At 53.7% G+C, this 18,001-nt stretch overlaps 2 protein-coding genes across 8 annotated transcripts in view; one reads left to right on the top strand and one right to left on the bottom strand.

Moving 5' to 3' along the window:
- Positions 1–8,113, top strand: part of MTA3 (metastasis associated 1 family member 3) — a 213,477-nt gene extending 205,364 nt beyond the window's left edge. For 4 of the 7 annotated variants that reach the window (XM_070379671.1, XM_070379669.1, XM_070379668.1 and 1 more), the window contains exon 17: positions 4,596–8,112. In XM_070379671.1, coding sequence (XP_070235772.1) covers positions 4,596–4,621 — 26 coding nt within the window. In that variant the 3' untranslated portion in view covers positions 4,622–8,112. Of the gene's footprint in view, positions 1–2,628; positions 3,747–3,773; positions 3,848–4,595 lie in introns of those variants that run through there. The other 3 variants (XR_011466095.1, XM_070379672.1, XM_070379670.1) reach the window with 3 other exon arrangements.
- Positions 8,114–14,775: 6,662 nt separating this feature from the next.
- OXER1 (oxoeicosanoid receptor 1) lies at positions 14,776–16,272 on the bottom strand. The gene has a single exon (XM_005902559.2). It carries the CDS (start codon positions 16,227–16,229, stop codon positions 15,093–15,095), a length of 1,137 nt encoding a protein of 378 aa, XP_005902621.1. The 5' UTR covers positions 16,230–16,272; the 3' UTR covers positions 14,776–15,092.
- Between the last annotated feature and the right edge of the window lie 1,729 nt (positions 16,273–18,001).

The following is an 18,001-nucleotide window of genomic DNA, read 5'->3' as shown; positions in this document are numbered from 1 at the left end:
TGTATGTTCATCTGGGGACTCCCCCTTACCTGTGTCCTTCCTTTTAGAATCTCTTCCCTCAATTTCCAGCTGTATTGGCAGCCTTGAACTCCGATCTGTCCCTGATTGCTCAGCTCAGTCAGACTGCAGCTTTCTGCTGGAACCATATCCCTCTGTATGGCATGGAACTGCTCACAGGGGTACTGTTAACAGTGAATCTCCCCTAGTCTTGCCTTTTTTCAAGTCATCTCTCTTCCAGTTTATGCTTGATTTTGGTTGCTCTCCACTATCTTCAAACACTTGTTTTTATATTTTATATAGAATTTATCACTGTTTTTGGCTGGAGGGTTAACCCAAGATAAATTAGCCCACCATTATAGGAAGCAGAAGAGTTGAGCTTTTCAACTGTGGTGCTGGAGATGACTTTTGAGAGTCTCTTAGACAGCAAGGAGATCAAACCAGTCAATCCTGAAGGAAATCAACCTTGAATATTCTTTGGAAGGACTGATGCTGAAGCTGAAGCTCCACTACTTTGGCCACCTCCACTACTTTGGCTCACACTACTTTGATGTGAAGAACTGACTCATTGGGAAAGACCCTGATGCTGGGAAAGATTGAGGGCAGGAGGAGAAGGGGACAACAGAGGATGAGATGGTTGGATGGCATCACTGATTCAATGGACATGAATTTGAGCAAGCTCCAGGAGATGGTGAAGGACAGGGAAGCCTGGCGTGCTGTAGTTCAAGGGGTCGCAAAGTGTTGGACACAATTGAATGACTGAACAACAACAATAGGAAGCAGAACTCTTCAGTCCTTCTCCAGGCTCCCTGCCAACTCTGTTGGTTCTCTCAATTTAATTTGAAATAATATACTGTTTGTGTCTTGTGGACACTGTATCTTTCCTTACCTGTCTGAGGATATTAATGATAGTGGTTTCTGTTTCTTGAGTTTTCTCCATGAATAATCCGTTTCTTCCAATTTGCATTTTTCTCTGTTTTGGTCTCTAACGTTTGTGTTAGAGGTTTCTTCCTGGTGACCTTTGGTTGTGTAATAGTGTTTAAGAGTAGGAAACTAAAGTCAGATGAAAGCTCTGTACTTCAACCTTCAGTGCACCTCGCAGAAAGGACATCAGACCAGGCTGTTTGTTGAGTGGCCCGAGGGTCAGTATCCTCAGGTCTTTTCTGTGGGCTGGGCAGATTTCCCAGAGAAGATGCTTTGCATCTATCTTAGTCCATTCAGGCTCCTGTAACAAAATACTACAGATGCGTACTGTAAACAACAGAAATGTGTTACAGTTCTAAAGGCAGGGAAGTCCATGAGCAGGGTGCCAGCATAATTGGCTTCTGATGAAGGGCCTGTTCTGGGTTGCAGACTGCTGTCTTCTTGCTGTGTCATCACATGATGAAAGGAACTAGGGAGCATGTGGGGTCTCTTTTATAAGAACATTAATCCCACTCATGAGCTTCCTAGGAGGTGTTAGTGGCACAGAATTCATCTGCCAATGCAGGAGACACAGAGGTTTTATCCCTGGGTCGGGAAGATCCCCTTGAGTAGGAAATGGCACCCTATTACAGCATTCTTTTTTTTTTTTTTTAAGTCTTTATTGAATTTGTTACAATATTGTTTCTGTTTGTTTTTTGGCTGCAAGGCATGTGGGATCTTGGCTCCCTAACCAGGGATCGAACCTGCACCCCCTGCACTGGAAGGCAAAGTCTTAACCACTGGACCGCCAGGAAAGTCCCCCGTTACAGTATTCTTGCCTGGAAAGCTCCATGAGCAGAGGAGCCTGGCGGGCTACAGTCCATGGGGTTGCAAAGAGTCGGACACGACTGAGCACAGACCGCAGTCCCATTCGTAAGGGTTATACCCTCATGACCTAAGCACTTCCCAAAGGTTCGGAATTCTGATGCCGTCATATTGGGCTTTAGGACTTCAACATATGAATTTTGTGGGGACACAAACATTCAGACCACAGCATAGTCTCTTTTTCAGAGGATAAAGTTTTGGCTACCTGCTTTCTGGGAGCTCAAGGGGAAGAAGGCTAGAGGTCTTACCATTCAGTGGATATACGCTCACGTGAGTCCTCAGTTTCAGGACTGGCAGCCCCGCTTGGCGCCTTATGAACCCTAGGCCTGCAACCCCCTATTTGGTCCTCTTTAGAGAATAACTATCCAGACTTGTGGGAGGTGGGCAGCTGCCGAGAGGTGTGGAGTCAGGAGCACTTCTAGGAGTCCAGCAACCTCAGCCTTCAACTGATCTCTGCTGCAGTCTCCCCTCCCCCAACCCCCTCGAGGTGTCTGGTATCCATTCCTGAGCTGTTTTGTGCATACTGGGCTCGCAGCTTTTCACACTGCCAGCTTCAGGTTTGGCTTTCTTGAATGCATGGGCTGTTATCACTTGTTTATCTGTTTTCCAGACTCCAGAATTCTGATGGTGGTTTCTCCTCTGGGTTTCAGAAGGGGAAGAAATTAACTCAGATACTGGTAGCTGAAAACCTTAAAAAAAAAAAAAAAAAGATTGTTTATATCGCAGCAGCTGGTTACAGTAAAGAACCTCCAAGTCCAGGGACTTTAAATACTTTGTGTGTGTGTTTGTGTGTCTGTTAATTGCTCAGTTGTGTCTAACTCTTTACGACTCTCTGGACTGTAGTCCACTAGGTTCCTCTGTCCATGGAATTTACCAGGCAAGAATACTGGAGTGGTTGCCATTCCCTTCTCCAGCAGATCTTCCCAACCCAGGGATCGAACCCGGGTCTCCTGCTTTGCAGGTAGATGCTTTACCATTTGAGTCACCAGGGAAGCCCTTTAAGTACTTATGAATAGTCAAAGCAAAAGGGAAAATTTTGTAAAAAAATAATAAGTGCTTATAAATCAGAGTTAGTATAGACAGAAGTAGCAAATGTAGATTGATGCATATGATAATTTACTTATAAGTGTAAACCAAAATGATCTGGGCTACATCATCTAGGAAGGAGACCTGAGAATGGGCATAGATCTCTTTCTGGGGCCCTGTGTATCTGGGACCCTTCACATGGCTCTGGTTCCCTGCTTTGGGAAATGCAGTGGGGCTGAGGAAGCTTTGAGCAGGGAAACATTTTGGTATTACAAGCGCAGGTGGTAAGCACTGGGATGCTTCAGCCCAGAATGCAAGAGGTGACATATCTCAGCTTAAAACCATGGCCAGTATGGAGAAAGCAGGTGTGAACCTGGATGCCAGATCCTGAGCTGGTGGGATGAGAGGGTTGCTCTCAAACGTGGAGCAGGTAAGTTTAGCTCAAATAGAAGAAAGCACAATTTACCATGGTAGGCCAGAAACTTTGGAAACTATTTACAAGTGACTCTTCTGGCAAATGGCTTAATTCCATAGGTGGGTGGATAAATGAATGGCAGAGTGGTCCCCCTCACCTCTCCCCACACACACAAAAGGAGAGAGGCTTCTGAGAAATACTGGAGATACTGACACACACATAACCCGTAATTTAGACACTGAAGAGAGCTGTGTGCTCTCACTGGGATGGATGGAGAATGGGGCGGCTTAGAGTAGCAGGAAAAACTCTACCTGAATTAAGAAGATCTGAGTTCAAATCCTGACTCCTCAACTTACTCACCATGCAGCCTTGAGCAAGCTCCTAACCTTGCTTACCCTCACAAGGTTCTGGTGAAAGCTTCTTCCATAACCTAAGGAACAAAGCAGGTTAGCCCAGTCCTGAACTGAACTGGCTGGGTTTTGATTGGACACATACTTGCTGAGCCCTCTCCAATACCAGGCTGTGTGCATATATCTCCCCATTCTAGAAAGGCTCATGAAGTGAAGGCGCAGCTCTGCTCTATCCTGCAGCCCTTCCTCAGGATGGCGGGAGGCTGTGAAGGTGAGCGTCCCTGTCCCCTAACCGCATGTCCCCTCCCGGTTGCAGAGCGTGTGACCAGAGAGAGTATCCAGGCCCTGCCTTGGCCCGAGCCCCTGATCCCGTCTCAGCAGGCACCCCCCAGTTCCCTCCTAGCCGCTTAGCTAGTAAACAAGCAAAAGTTTGCACAAGCCACTGTGTGACACCAGATGGTGACAATGTAGTTGGCCGGCACTGCTTCTCTTTCCCTTGAGAATGTCTTGAGAATCTCTAGATGCGCAGCTCTGGAACAGGACAGTTGAAGGTTTGAGGGGGAAGGAGGGACATTGTGACACTGGGTGTTTGGGGTCACTCCCCTCCTATGGAAAAATATGTCCCTAGCTTCCGAGTGCCTACATCGTATGATTGATTATGGTTACCTGAGATCAGAGCATGCCTCCTGTAGGCCCGTTGCGTTCCCCATTCCCTAGCGTCCCGTCAGAGAGGTTCCACGACGTTGCTCCGGTATGCGTGTCAGCACTTGCCTGCCTGGCTGGTGACCACTGCACCTGCCCTTCCCAACTCCAGCTTTCAAGATACCTCAGTGTCACTCAGATTTTCGTGGCCTCAGTTGAACTTTCCTTTGGTCCACTCTTCAACAACATTGAATCAGTGCCCAGCCTCCTTTCCTTGAAGGCTGTGATGATGGTGGTGGGAGGTCTGATCCGTCCTTCTTCTCCCCTTGCCTCTGCCATCAGCACCTAACTTCGACCCTGTTTCTTTCCTTTTCCAGAACTCACATGCTGCGTGTCAGACTGAGCTACTGCTGTTTAATCCTATAATCCAAGACTTGCTACACTGTCCCGCTGATGTCCATAGCCATGCCTGGGAAGGAGGCAGCCCCATTCCCAGCGTATCCCGGGGGAGACCTCCGCCTGCACCCCACAGAGCCTGGACCAGGCCGGGGAAGAGACTGCAGGAGCACGCGTCCCCGAAGCTGCGTCTCCTCTTGTGAATCAGTGTCCCCTTGCTTTCCTCCAGAGACCTCGCTGCCCCAGAACGGGACCTGCCTGGGGAATTGAGGGGCTGGGGGAGCTACTCCGAGACCTCCTTCTCTGGCACCCTGAACCCCGGGCACCGCGGCTCTGGGGCAGTGGGGCTGCTGCAGGCTCAGAGCCGCTGCAGCCCTGCATGTGCCAGCTTCGCTCTGTCGCCGGCTGTGTCAGTGTGGACTTGAGGGATACGGCATGTTTCTAAGTGGATTTTTCTTAAGAAATGTGCCAATGCTGATGTAGTTCAGGATGTTCCCCCCATCCCAGCTGTCACTGTCCCTCGGCTTTTTCTCAGTAGGCTTCATTCCCCGTTTTTTTAGTGGGGAATTTTGTCCTTCACCCCCTGCATCCTGTATTTGTCCCCCTGCCTTCATCCCTCCCAGGTACAGAATTACCTGTGGTTCTGACAAAAGATAAGCAAATTGTCTTTGGGAAGCCTATGGACTCTTTATATCATCCGTGCTTTGTTGTTGGAAAGAGGCTGGCGTTCTCTTGGTTCTGCTTAGTCGCAGGCAGCCCAGTGAGAGCAGGTAAAACGTGAGCTGAGCGTGTGTATCATGGTGACCAGCCGTCATGTCCTGCCCTGTTCCTTCACAGCCAAACCAGCTGCTGCAGCCAGGTTGCTCCTTCTAGGACTCTCATTCATCCAGGTTAATTTTAAGCAGGTGGGGTCTGTGTGGCCTGTAAGGGTGAAGTGAGAGAGCTGTGTTTGCAGGTGAGTCTGTGTGGAAGCCCTGCCTCCGCCACCCTGGCAACCCAGCCGTTTCTGTGAGCACCTGTGCCTAGACCCCAGGAGACCTGTCTGTTTCTGCTGTCTGCCCTGGTACAGGCCCTGCTGGCGTCACAGGTGGGCCACTCTGCCACTCTGTGTACACAGCTGCGGGGACAGGAAAACCTTAATGCCCTGTTTGCTCCCCAAGCAGATGTGAGTCTGCTGCTTCCCTGCCATTGTTTGCAGGGACAGGCTTCAGGGTACAGGGTCACAACAGCATGAAAGCCAGTGGGAGTGTGGCCTCCCTGTGGTGCCTGGAGCGTGTGGCCGGGAGACAGCTGGGTGGCTGACAGCAGGTCAAACGGCCAGCTGCTTGCAGGACAGAGTGGCTCCAAGTGAGCTGAGTGCCCCCTGCCATCCAGGCAGAGTGAGGTTTCCCTAAAATGACCATGACGCTCCAGATGTCTGGTCGTCGCAGGCTGGGCTCAACTCAGCAGAGGATGTGATGCATGATGACTGAGGGTGACGCTCGAAGCACGAGCTGCCTTTTCCTTTTCCAGTCTCGCAGGCACTGTGGTTTCTCTCCCCAGGAGGGGTTGGTTCTCATCTTAGTGTTTGAGGGATGACCCCGGGGACATTCTCACCACTGCCAACTCTTGGAGCTGTTCCAGGTTTTGGCTTGGGGCCCCATGGGTGGGTCTCAGTGAGCCGGGTGGGGGGGGCAGACATTGCCCTCAGGGTCCCACAGGGAAGCTCCTTCTGTAAAGCCCCAGGGAGAGAGAAGGCAGCCAGCTCTTGCCTCACCAGCCATGTGCCACATCCTCTAAAGAAGGAGACGCAACCGAGCTGTATCCCCATGCTCTGCCCTGGATTTGCTGTGCGATAGATACAGATCGTGGAATGATTCCTTTACCTTTTCCTTGTCCTCTCCTGACCCACATAGAACCATGACTTGTGGTTAAAGGAGCCACTAGCTGCCCGTGACTGTTGCCAGCTTGTTGGGGAGAGGCCCTCCTTCCCCAGGCGAGGAGCTTTGGAGACCGGGGCCAGGCCGGGGCTGCAGGAAGAACAGGGAGGCCCAGGCCGGCTCCAGTTCATGCTTTGCTGTGGGACAGGTGCACCCCGACAGCTCTCCCTTCACTGTGTGGTGAAAACTCCTTGTTCCGCAGCCCCGCCCTCCTGTAGGAAGGTTGCTGGCTAAGATCTTAGGCGCCCACTTCATCTCGGGAAAGTCTCCCAGCACTGAACCTTCAGGGACTGGAGGATGGATGCCAAGGAGCCTCTAGTATCTGTCTCTGCCGAAGGAGCAGTTGGTGCCGCGAGGCTTTCCCGGCCACCCCCCTTTTCTTGGAGCCAGTGTCACCGTTGTGGGTGTCAGTGGCCTGTCAGCACTGTGAGCAGCGAGCTTGTGGGCTGACATGCAACGCCCGTCTACACGTTTCCCAGCAGACGTGCCCAGGGCTGCTGTGTCCTCGGATAAGGACACTGAAGGATGCTGAAGCCCAAGAGTCATCGTCCTCCTCCCCCGTCATCGCCCGCCCACCCCGAGGTGGTGCAGGAGAGGACACAACTGCTTTCTAGCTTGCCTTTCATGATTCTGCCTTGTCCACAGCCTGGTTTCTATAAGTCAGCATCCAACCAAGAAAACCAGAAAAGTCTATATATTTAAAACAGAGGGGTTTTAATCCAGGAAATTGTTTAACTGAGAAATAAGAAGACCCAAGATGCCACTGAGGGGTAACTGGAAAAAGGGAACCACAGAGCTGGTGGGACCAGATCCTGGGGGTCAGGCCACTGGGTGGAGCCTGGGTCTGCAGAGGGCCTATGTGGTGGGAGCTGAAGCCATGAGGAGACCTGGGCCCTGCCAGAAACATACCCCCCACACCCCACCCCAGGCAAAGCGGGAGCACAAATAGCCTGGCGTCCTTCTCCATGCCTTCCAGATTTCTGCGTTAGCTAAATGCAGCTGGAAGCCAGCTGATCTGGGAGCTGGGGACAGGCCAACTGCAGTCAGTCCCCAGAGCAGAGCAGGGGAAGGCGAGTGGTGGGTCAGAGGGCAAGCAGTCCCAGGACATGCGTGGCCCTGGTCCATTCTCTGTCACGTCCAATCCCACTGTGGATTCCCCATGCTGTCCTAAGACCCCGGTGAGTGGAGGTGGAGGTAGCTGCCCTGGTGGGTTTCTGTAGGTTCTCTGTCACTCTGCTTGGGAGGAAAGTGCTTTGAGGAGGTGGGGGAGGGGGTTTATTCATAACATTATCCCATTTCTCCTTTGGGGGAATTTACTCATTTAGCAGCCCCACCTCGCCTGTCCCCTCAGGGAGGCTGTGTCCCAGTTTTCTGTCCACCCCGGCCCATTCCTCTTCCCCCAGTCTCTGGTTTCCCTGCTGGAGAACACCCACCCAGACCACGCATCAGTGGTCATGCGTGTTTCCCCAGGATAATTCATTCAGCGTGTGCTATTACAGAGTGGTCTGTCTGTAAGTAGATGTCATCCACTGATCAATTTGTATCCTGTTTCCAATAAACTTCTGGAAATTCTGCCTGGTTTTATGCCGCCCTTTGCTGGGACAGTGGCTCAGCTGTAAGGCTGGGCGCAGGGGCAGGACCCCGCCGGCCCCCAGCCCTAGGTGCTTCCTCCCCTGTGTGGCTCTGGGGCCAGGCCCATTAGTCTGACATCCCCGCCCCAGCTACATGGAGGTGCTCAGAGGCCTTTCCCCAAGGTTGGCACTTTATTCTGCTCTCTTGTAAGCCACAGCCTTAGGACAGGGCAGTTTCCTGAGGCCGAGCTGCGCCAGAGGTGGCTTTGACCCTGTGTCCCCTAGGCCTGGAGGTAGGAGAAACCTCAGGCAGACCTCTCTCCATCAATCCCTTTCGCACTGCTGTGCTGGAGCCAGGTGGCGGGAGCGAGCGCGGGGCCGCTCCCACGGTGAGCTGAGGGAGTGTGCTGCACTCCATCCAGGGGTTGACAGGAAGGCTCCCGTGCTAGTGAGGTGGGTGCAGGAGCTGCAGGTGACACAGATGAAGCCCAGTGCCCTCTTCTACATCCCACCCTCCTCAGCTCTGAGAGCTGGAAACCAACATGTCTGAGTTGACCTGAAAGGCATCGGGAGCCTGTCTGAATGCCCAGCATCCTTCAGTGTTTCCCAGGCCCCCAAGTGTGAAACCAGCCTGGTAGAAATTACTCTGTTGAGTTTTTACTGGTTCAAACCTTTTTGACTGCGGTGTAGACTCTGCCTCTGGCTGTCCTGGGCCATCACTGTAGGCTCCCTGGGACGCCTCCAGCCTGTGTTTGTGAAGTGTGCCTGTTTGCAACCCTTGTTTGCTGAGATTTGAGAGAGATGTAAAAAAAAAGAGAGAGACACTGAATTCCTTCAAGAGTTTCACTAGAGAAGCAAGACATCCATGTGCAAGGTTACAGGACCCTGGAAAAGGTTGTAGAAGAGGCAGGACGCTGCCAGTCCTTGCAGAAGTCCCAAGAGCAGGCTCAGTGAGGCCGGATGCGGCAGGGCAGGCTCTGTGGAAGCAGAGGGGCCCTCAGAGTGCAAGCCGGCAGCCCCGTCTCTGTGAAATCCCTAATGCCCTGGTTCTTGGTGTCTTTTTATTAAGATTTAATCCTGACTCGAGTGTCTCCCTCTTTCTGGAAGCTCACCAATAGAGAGTCATGTGTGCCCTGTCTTTCAAGGGGTACCAGCCTTAAGATCCATTGCCAGGACTGGGTTTTTATAGTCAAACTTCTTAAGAGGTTTCCATTTGTTCTGCTCTTGCTCCTGGACTAACGGCAGGGGGTCACTGGAGGGAACCACTTAGCCTGCAGGGACCACCCCAGAGGTGTGAGCGCCCCTCACCAGGCCTCTCTGCGCTGCTTGCTGAGCCGGCCCATTTATATGTCCTTTGGGAGCTTGTTTTCTTATTCCCAGAACCAGCGGTTCTAACCCTTGGTTGCCCCTGAAGCTCTCGTCCCCCTGAGAGCCAAGTCTTCTAGGCGTCCCTTCACCTGTGTTCCCCTCACTGCAGGACCTTCTGCCAGCCCATGGAGGTGCCCTCCGGCCTCTGGAGAACCCTCCTGGCACCCACATGTTGGATCGTTTCCTGCCCCACCCCCCCTCTGTAGAGGCCTGCAGTAGAGTGTCCTGACTCAGGCCAGATTGCCACTTACTACTGGATGACCTTGGGCAAGTTACTCAACCTGTCTGTGCCTCAGTTCATTCGTCTGTAAGATGGGATCATAGTATGTACCTCACAGAACTAACTAGTGTGTGTAAAGTGCTTCGCATGGGGCCTGGGACAGTGTTTGTTATTGCTCTGTCATCATCTTCTCCCTGCTGCCCTCATCTTCACCCTCTCTCCCTTCTCAGGCCGCTTAAACTTCCCCATCCAGTCAACAGGACAAAACAGGCAAACCACCACAGGTCCTCTCTCAGCTTCGCCTGAAGCTCGTCTTATCTCCCTTTACTAGCCAACTTGTTTAAAGAGGAAAGACTTGTCTCCATTCCTTGAAGTCTCATTAATTCCTCAACACAGTACAGTCCTTGATCGCTTCCCCATTCTGGCCCACCCCAGCCACCCACTGAGATTGCCACTAAAAGGTCACCAGAGACCTCCTAATTGCCACATCCAGCCCGTCTTGCGGTCCCCCTCTTTGAGCTTTCTTGAGCACTCGACGTGGTTGTCATCATATTACTTGTCTTTGTTACTCTTCATTACACTCACTCCTTTATTCTCTACCCAGAGCAACACTGAGCCACATTCAGATATTACTTAGAGTCATTTCCCAGGATTTTTTACAAAGATAAAATTTCAGAATAGTAGTCCCCTGCATACCGCCTTTCCATGTCCCTCCGTTTTAGAAGAAAGCACTTTCCCAGTGTATGATTTTATACAATGACTACATATGTATGAATCCATAATCAATATGGAACATTTTGCATATAATTAAATTTTATGCAGACGGTAACCTATCACTTCTCAAAAAGCTATTTTTAATAGCACAGACCATGCTGTGTTAATCCAGGGTGTCAGCACAGGAAACTTGACCAGACAGTGTCAGACACACATGTTGGTTCTCACATCAGCTTTCTTCAGCATGCAATTAGGAATTTTGAAAATACTGAGGTACTTTGCAGCCTGTCTGGGTATTTTATGTTTGGCTTTTACCCTCATAAAAGACGGCTCTAGTGTATTCCTTTTAAGTTTTTTTTTCACTTCACGCTCTTTTTTTAATTGCTGCATTCCTGATTTTCTTCCTATTTAAAGGTTTCTTCTGAGCATTTCACCAGGTCTTCCTTTGTGTGTCCTTTACTTCTGGGGATTTTTTTTTTAAAGGATGGTTCTTGGTCCTCTTCACTCTTCTCCAGGTGACCTCATCCATTCCCTGTAGGAGGTCGGCTCCCATCAGTAAGAGTCTGAAATGCTGTTCCCAGCCCTAAACATGCTGCTGTACTTATTTGCCTGCAGGTCCTCCAAGCTCCTCCAACTTGTCTTACCTGTATCTCCTCCTCTGAACCTACTGCGGCCCGTTTCCTCAGTGTGCACTTTCCACCCGCCATCCAGTCGCCTCTCTTCCCGACCTGGGCTGTGCCTCTGCACCCGTGTGCTGTCTGCCGCTGCCCTTGCTTGGAACACAGACCGTTTCCTACTTGGCTTGTCTTCCCTTACCCCTCACCAGCCTGTCCACACTGTTAGCAGAGTAACTGATCAAAATGTAAGACTGGGGCTTCCCTGGTGGTTCAGTGGGTTAAGAATTCACCCACCAATGCAGGAGACACAGGTTCGATCCCTAGTCCAGGAAGATTCCAAAAGCCTGCGAGCAACTAAGCCTGTGAGCTATAACTACTGAGCCCACATGCCCTAGAGCCCATGCTCCACAAGAGAAGCCACTGCAATAAGTCTGTGCACCGGAACTAGAGGATAGCCCCATGCTCGCTGCAACTAGAAAAAGCCCAAGTGCAACTAGAAAAAGACCCAGCCAAAAAAGAAAAAGCAGCAAGGCTGATCATCGTCAACTTCTTGAAAACCTCGCACACACTTGCTTTCCTGCTGGATTGTCCTGAGCTTGCAGGGCCCAGCCCACCTCTTCTGCTGTCTCCTAACTCCGTCCCTAGGCTTCCTGCTCCCTTGGCTCATTGCTCTCCTCACCCTCCCCATGCCCACCGGCTCTTCTCGCAGCTCCGTGCCCTTGTTCACGCCCTTTGCTCTGCCATGGATGTGTTTCCTTTGCTCCTTTCCTCATCCTCCACGTTCAGCTCACACGCACCCCTCACTCCCAGCACTCCCACCCCTGCCCTGTGCTGTCGTGCTGTCATCTGCGTGTTACTTCCTTGAGAGCCCACTGGCTTGGATTGTCTCTGATCCGTCCACAGGTCTGTCTCTCCCAGGCTTGGCCTGGCGGCGTATCATCTGCCTTTGTGGCTGAGGGTCTGGGCCATGGTGTGTGCCTAGCAAATGCTTGACTAGTGGCTTCAGGCCTGTCAGCCCCATCATGCCTGCCTGCCCCCTGCACATGAGTCCCTGGGGTAAAGTCATGGAAGCCATTTCTTCATCCCTGAAGGTGTCAGCAGGTCATATGAGAAAGAGGAGAGAGACGTGCTGCCTAACATGTACACTAAAAAGTGCAGTCCACCCTGAGGGACCAAAATGCTGCTTAGAACCCAAATGTAGGAAATAGGGTCTTTACTCAGCCTGTCTCCAGCCTACCTTATACCACCATGGCGGCTACTCTCCCATCTGTAGAAAACCCTGCCCTTCAACAGTTTGCTCTCTCCCCATCCTCTCCCATCCTTTCTTACCCTCCTTCCCTTCCCTTCACCCCCATAATAACTCTAGTCCTCATTCAGTGCTCAGCAAATGGGGTATTTCCATCTCCAACCCCTGCAGTTAAGCAAGGGCCAGGTCACTGTTCCCATTTCACAGATGGAGAACCAAGTCTGGGAGAGGGGTTTACTGTGGGTTGGGACCAAGTTAGGACCAAGGGGTCCTTCCATGCAGGGAGACTGTGAAAGAAGCCCGAAGCCCCGCTTCTGCCTCTTGTGGGGACACCCAGACCCCCTTTAGAGAGCTCCTTGTCAGTGGGGAGAGTAGTCATCAACTTCAAGGTGAGGGGCAGGGAGGATCCAGGGCAGATTCGGGGTTGTGGGCCCAAACCCTGTGATCAGCATCTACCTGGGCCTCTTCGAGGGGAAGAGACGGCAGTGACAGGCTACAGGGACCATCAAGTCATTTCTCTTACATGAAGTCAGGCGAGTGAGCCCAGCTCCTGAGGGGCGAGGGGACATGGCGGTGTTGAGGGGAAGGGTCCAGGGAAGGGAGGGCCCAGGAAAGGGAGGCACAGGGAGCCCTGTTGGCCACTAGAGCTGCTCAGCAACCAGACAGGTGCAAATGTGGGGAGAGATGGTACCAGAAGGAAGGTGCCGGGTGTTCACGCAGAGCACAGTATGTTAGTACCCCCTGGAGGTGGGGCCTTCACGAGGAAGTGCTTAAATCCCAGACTCCAGGAGCATTTGGTCTGACAGAAATGATGAATCTCAGGCCAAGGTTGGCCAGCTCCTTCCCACGGCAGCAGAGGGCGTCTCTACAGTGAGAGGCAACAGCAGAGCAGAGGAATGGAGCAGGGTCCATGCAGGGCAGAGATGCCCGAGGAGCCCCTTGGAGGGACCCAGGTGGCACAGCCTTTCCATCACTTGGTTTGGGTTCTCAGTAGCTCTGTGGGGTTCTGACAGTAGTTGGTGAGTTTTCAGGAACGGGAAAAGTGGATGGAGACACAGTGCGAGGTGGGTTTTAATACCCACCCAACTTGTCCCCCAGGCCATCTCCCCCTGCCTGACACGTTCTATCTCCCACCACAACATCCACATGGCATCCATGTGCCTCCCTCCTGGGACATGGGTGACTCTCCTGGGCCTGGCCACCACTCTTGAGGACTTCTAACTGGGGAAGGGCATCCCTGTCCATGATAACAGAGGGCTGGGCTGAGAGGATGAAAACAGGTGGGGAGAGGGGGCTTGCCCCCATTGTCAGACCCTGTATCTGAGGGCCGGGGTCCGTGACTGGGGTGATGAGTAGGGAACCCATCCTAGGCCCTTCTGTCCCCCTCGGTGGGGAGAGGGTGTGTGTATTTGGGGCAGATGTTCATTCTCCTGAGATGGCTAGGGCTGGGGACGCATGGGGTTCAGGAGGGGCATATTTGGGGCTTTAGTGACCTCTGAATAGCCCTTCGGAAGCCTTGAAAGCCATGCATCCCCAATGACTTCCACTGTGGACAGTAGGGAAAACCACTACATGTGGCCACCCCCTAAAAGAAACCCTTAATTCATGCCAGGTACGCACCTGTGCCTGCGGAGCCCCAGGTCAACAGATGGGTTGCTCAGGTGGTCTCAGACGCTGACACAGGCATGTGGAAGAGAACAGGAAGGAGGAGAGGTGGACTAGATGGCTCTGGTCCTGGGGGAGGGCGGTGAGCTGGCTCTGGTGACCAGAGGCCCCTTCCTGTCCAGGTGGGTAGCAGCCACCACAGGTTCCAGGGCCAGGGAAGGGTACTTGGGGCTAAGGAAAGCCAGGGGAGGGGGTCCAAGAGCCTGACCTGGGTGGAGATGATAACCTCCCAGGCTGAAGATCCCCACATCGTCCCAGAGGAGAGCAGGCGTGGGGTAGGGGGGTGGGGGGTGGAGGGCCTCCTAGGGCTCCAGGTGGGCCTGGGAGCCTGAGGACCTCTCCCGGGGAGTGTTCTGACTTTAAGGACACATGGGGCTCCAGGATTCCTGTGGAAGGATGGTGCCCTGGACAGCTTCTCCACTCTGTCCCCAGAGTGTCCCTTCATCTTGGGGAACTCTTGAACCCTCCTGATGCCAGATGAACCTGCAGATACTTACTGGTTTTCCTTAGATCAGTTGAGAAAGGCTTGCATTTTTCAAAAGGAAGTTTATTAGTATTGAAAAAAAAAAGCCAATTGGAGATCATAGAAAAAACAGCTGTCCAATTTTGGAAAAGACCCTGATGCTAGGAAAGAATGAGGGCAATAGGAGAAGAGAGTGACAGAGGATGAGATGGTTGGATGGCATCACTGACTCAATGCACATGAGTTTGAGCAAACTCCGGGAGATAGTGAAGAACAGGGAAGCCTGCTGTGCTGCAGTCCATGGGGTCGCAAACAGTTGGACATGACCTGGCAACTGAGTCACAACAAAATTTCTAAAACAAGACTTCTGCTCTCACAGTTCCCTGGCTCTGACCTGGGACAAGGCGGCTGTGGCCTTCTGCTGAGTTGGCAGTCCCTGGCTGTTTCCACCTGCCATGGTGCTCCGTGCTGTCGGAACATCATCCCCACAACATCAGACACACGACTCCAAGCCCAGACCCTCTTCTCTCCCTGCCACCCACCTGGCTCCTGCAGAGATCCTTTGTCTGGCTGGTTGAGGGACCCTTGCTGGCAACCGTCCAAGGACGAACCCTGGCCCTCCAGCCCAGAGCCAGGCATTCTTCCGTCCCGAGGCACCCGCAGCAGAGCCCCAGTTCTGGGAGGGGCCTTCCTGGTCAGTCCTCCTCTGAGACGTCCACCTGCAGCTTCCCTGTGGCCGCCACCTTCCCAGAGCGCGCCCTGCGCCAGGCACGGTAGGTGCTCTTGTCGCTGTCTGAGCCTTGCCAGCCCTGGGTGAGGCCCAGCAGGGCCCGCCCCTGGCGGAAGAAGCTGGGGCTGGAGAAACAGTAGAGCACGGGGTCTAGCACACTGTTGAGGTAGGTGAAGGCCAGGGAGCCGTGGAAGAGCTGCGAGCAGATATCCAGGGCGTGGCAGGCACGCAGGCGGAAGGCCACGACGGAAGCGACGCCGAAGGCCACGCTAGGCAGGAAGCAGACGGTGTAGACGCCCACCACGGCGGCGAGGACGCGCACGGCCCTCCGCGGGCCCGCCTGCCCGTCCAGGCCGCGGCGGCGGATGGTACGCGTGATGCTCACGATGGCAAAGAGGATGAGCGCCAGCGGCAGGAAGAATTCCACCACGAATAGGGCCTGGTGCCAGCTGAGTGAGGCCGAGGGTCTCGTGCCCAGCTGGTAACTGAGGCAGGACCGGCTGGAGTGGGTGGTCAGGAGCAGGTGCCCGTTGAGGAGCAGGAGTGCCCCCCAGAGACCCCCGGCCACGCGGGCAGTGCCCCCAGCCGAGGCCCTGCTCAGCGCATGGTGTGGCCACGCCACCTTCAAGTAGCGGTTGAGCGCCACAGCCGTGAGGAAGACCACGCTGGCCGTGCGGTTGGTGGCGATCATGAACAGGTTGACTTTGCAGGCGGTGTCCCCAAAGCGCCAGATCTCGTGGAAGAAGTAGTAATCCACGCGAAGGGGCAGGTTGAGGATCAGGAGGAAGTCGGCGACCACCAGGCTGACCAGGAACACGGTGTTGGACGTCCAGGGCCGTGTGCGCAAGCAGAAGATGAAGAAGGCCAGGCTGTTCCCCACCAGGCCCAGGACAAACTCCATGCCCAAGACTGGCGCCAGGAGGGCAGACACTATGGGGGAGGAGGCCGGGTGGCAAGAAGCAGCGGCCTCTCCAGGTGACCCCAAGGCAGTGGTCAGGGCAGAGGGAGAGGACGAGGAGGGAGAGGGAGGGAGGGAGAGAGGGAGCCAGGAGGGAGAGAGAGAAGGAAGGGGAGAGGGATGGCTCAGGTTAGGAAATCCCATGGGCTGCTTGGGCCGTGGACCTGAGAGACGTTTCTCCAGCTCTCTGACCCCTGTGCAATTGCGCGGGGGTCAGTGCTCGCTATCAGCTGGCCAGCACAATGACTCAATATCCTGGGGGTTTCATCATCATCCTTGCAGCCGCCAAGAAACACCCTGTGTTCCTATTTGCAGGTGAAGAGGAACCCTGCTGCTCTCCCTCCCTCTCCACCTCCCCAGAGTAGAGAGTGGCCAGCCTGTGGGGTCTCCTAGCCCAGCCTCAGACTGGAATCCGCATTGCCTCTGGCACACCAGGATGAGGGCTCAGCAGGGTGAGTGGAGGCCCAGAGGAACCCTGAAGCAGGAGGAAGGCCAGCTGGGGTGTGGCTGGGGAGTGTGTTTACAGCCCTGAGTGGTCAGACATTTGCTTGCCTGAAGGCAGCAGCTGGTCCTGACAACTCACAGCTCTGGAGACCATGCAGGCCACCCTGGGCCCCGACTCCACTCCCATCACAGATACAGACTGGGTGGCTCCCTGCCCCCACCAACTCTGGCAGCAAGGACTGTGGAGCCAACAACATGTCCTGGGAGAAGGAGACGGGGGTCCAGTCGACACCTTGAATGTTGCGCTCACTGCCTAGTGGGAACAGCCTGCTGTCCTGATTCTCAGATTCCTGACAGTTCTAGAGTCTGTGATGGTCCCAGGTCCACATCCATGATGAAGTACATCCCATGTGCAGAGGGCTCCCCTGCCAAGTTTTACTGCCATGCCCTGGGGACCTGGGGGCTTCTCCCACAAACAGAACAATCCTGAGAATCCTCGAGTTGCCCTGCCACTGTTCATCCCACGTGGCGGGCCATCACCCAGTATTCACTGCAGAGAGGGGAGCAGGAAGTTAGGGCTGGTTTCAGACAAGGTCTAAATCCTGCTCTCCCACTGCATGGTGTTCCCATGAGTCCATGGGGCCAGACCTGTAGGCAGGGATGGGGTAACATGAGACAGCACCAAGAAAGGCTGTGGGTCCAGGCTCCATGATCTGGCCCCCTCCCCCCGCCCCGCTGCCCCTGTGCCAAATGGCTGTGGTCAGCAGGATGCCCCATGCTGCCAGCTCAATCAGTCTTGGGGTTTCAAACAGTGGACACTGGCTCCTCTCCCCAGACACCCCCCTCAAGCCTCTCCCCTTCCCTGGGCTCCCACTGGCCAAGGCTGAGGGCAGATAGGGTGTAGGATGGTGGGACCACCAGCCTGAGCTTTGAATGCAGACAAGCCTGAGTTGGAAACAGAGCTGCCTGCCTTCCAAAGCTGTCTAAGCCTCAACTGTAAAATGTGGTGCCACCACCTTCTTGGACAATTATAAGGATTCAATGAGGTCATTTCTGTAAAAACTTCTGGCAAATCCCCTGGCACAGAGTTGGTGGTCAGAAAAACAGGGGACCTAATTTTCATGATTTTCTGTCTTGGATTAGACACATCCTTGGAACTAGGGGGCCCTTCTTGTGGCCATCTGGGCACACTGCCTGGGGGGGCCTCCTGGGACATTGATGTTCCCTCCTCAGCTCCTGTACAGAGGAGTGTGTCACTGCCCTAGAGTGGTGGCAGGAGAGGAAGTCCTCTAGAGGGGTGATGGGTGAAGGTTTGGACACTCCTCAGGGCCTTTCAGCAAAGTCAGGGTCTCCTTTGCTGGTTTGTCAGTGGAGGGGATCCAAGCTGTGAGCTGGCAGGCAGGGATAGGGAGGCAGGGTTCAGACCCAGGTTTTCTGGAGGAAGCCTAGACTCTATCCAGGGACCTGTTTGG

The sequence above is a fragment of the Bos mutus genome, chromosome 11 (assembly GCF_027580195.1).
Source record: "Bos mutus isolate GX-2022 chromosome 11, NWIPB_WYAK_1.1, whole genome shotgun sequence".
Taxonomy (NCBI): Eukaryota; Metazoa; Chordata; class Mammalia; order Artiodactyla; family Bovidae; genus Bos; species Bos mutus.
Note: the sequence above shows the minus strand (reverse complement) of the source record. Positions and strands in the feature narration are given on the sequence as shown.

What these genes read in the sequence shown, in the direction of transcription:
- OXER1 (XM_005902559.2), bottom strand. Translation starts at nt 16,229, where the DNA reads ATGGGATTTCCTAACCTGAGCCATCCCTCTCCCCTTCCTTCTCTCTCT.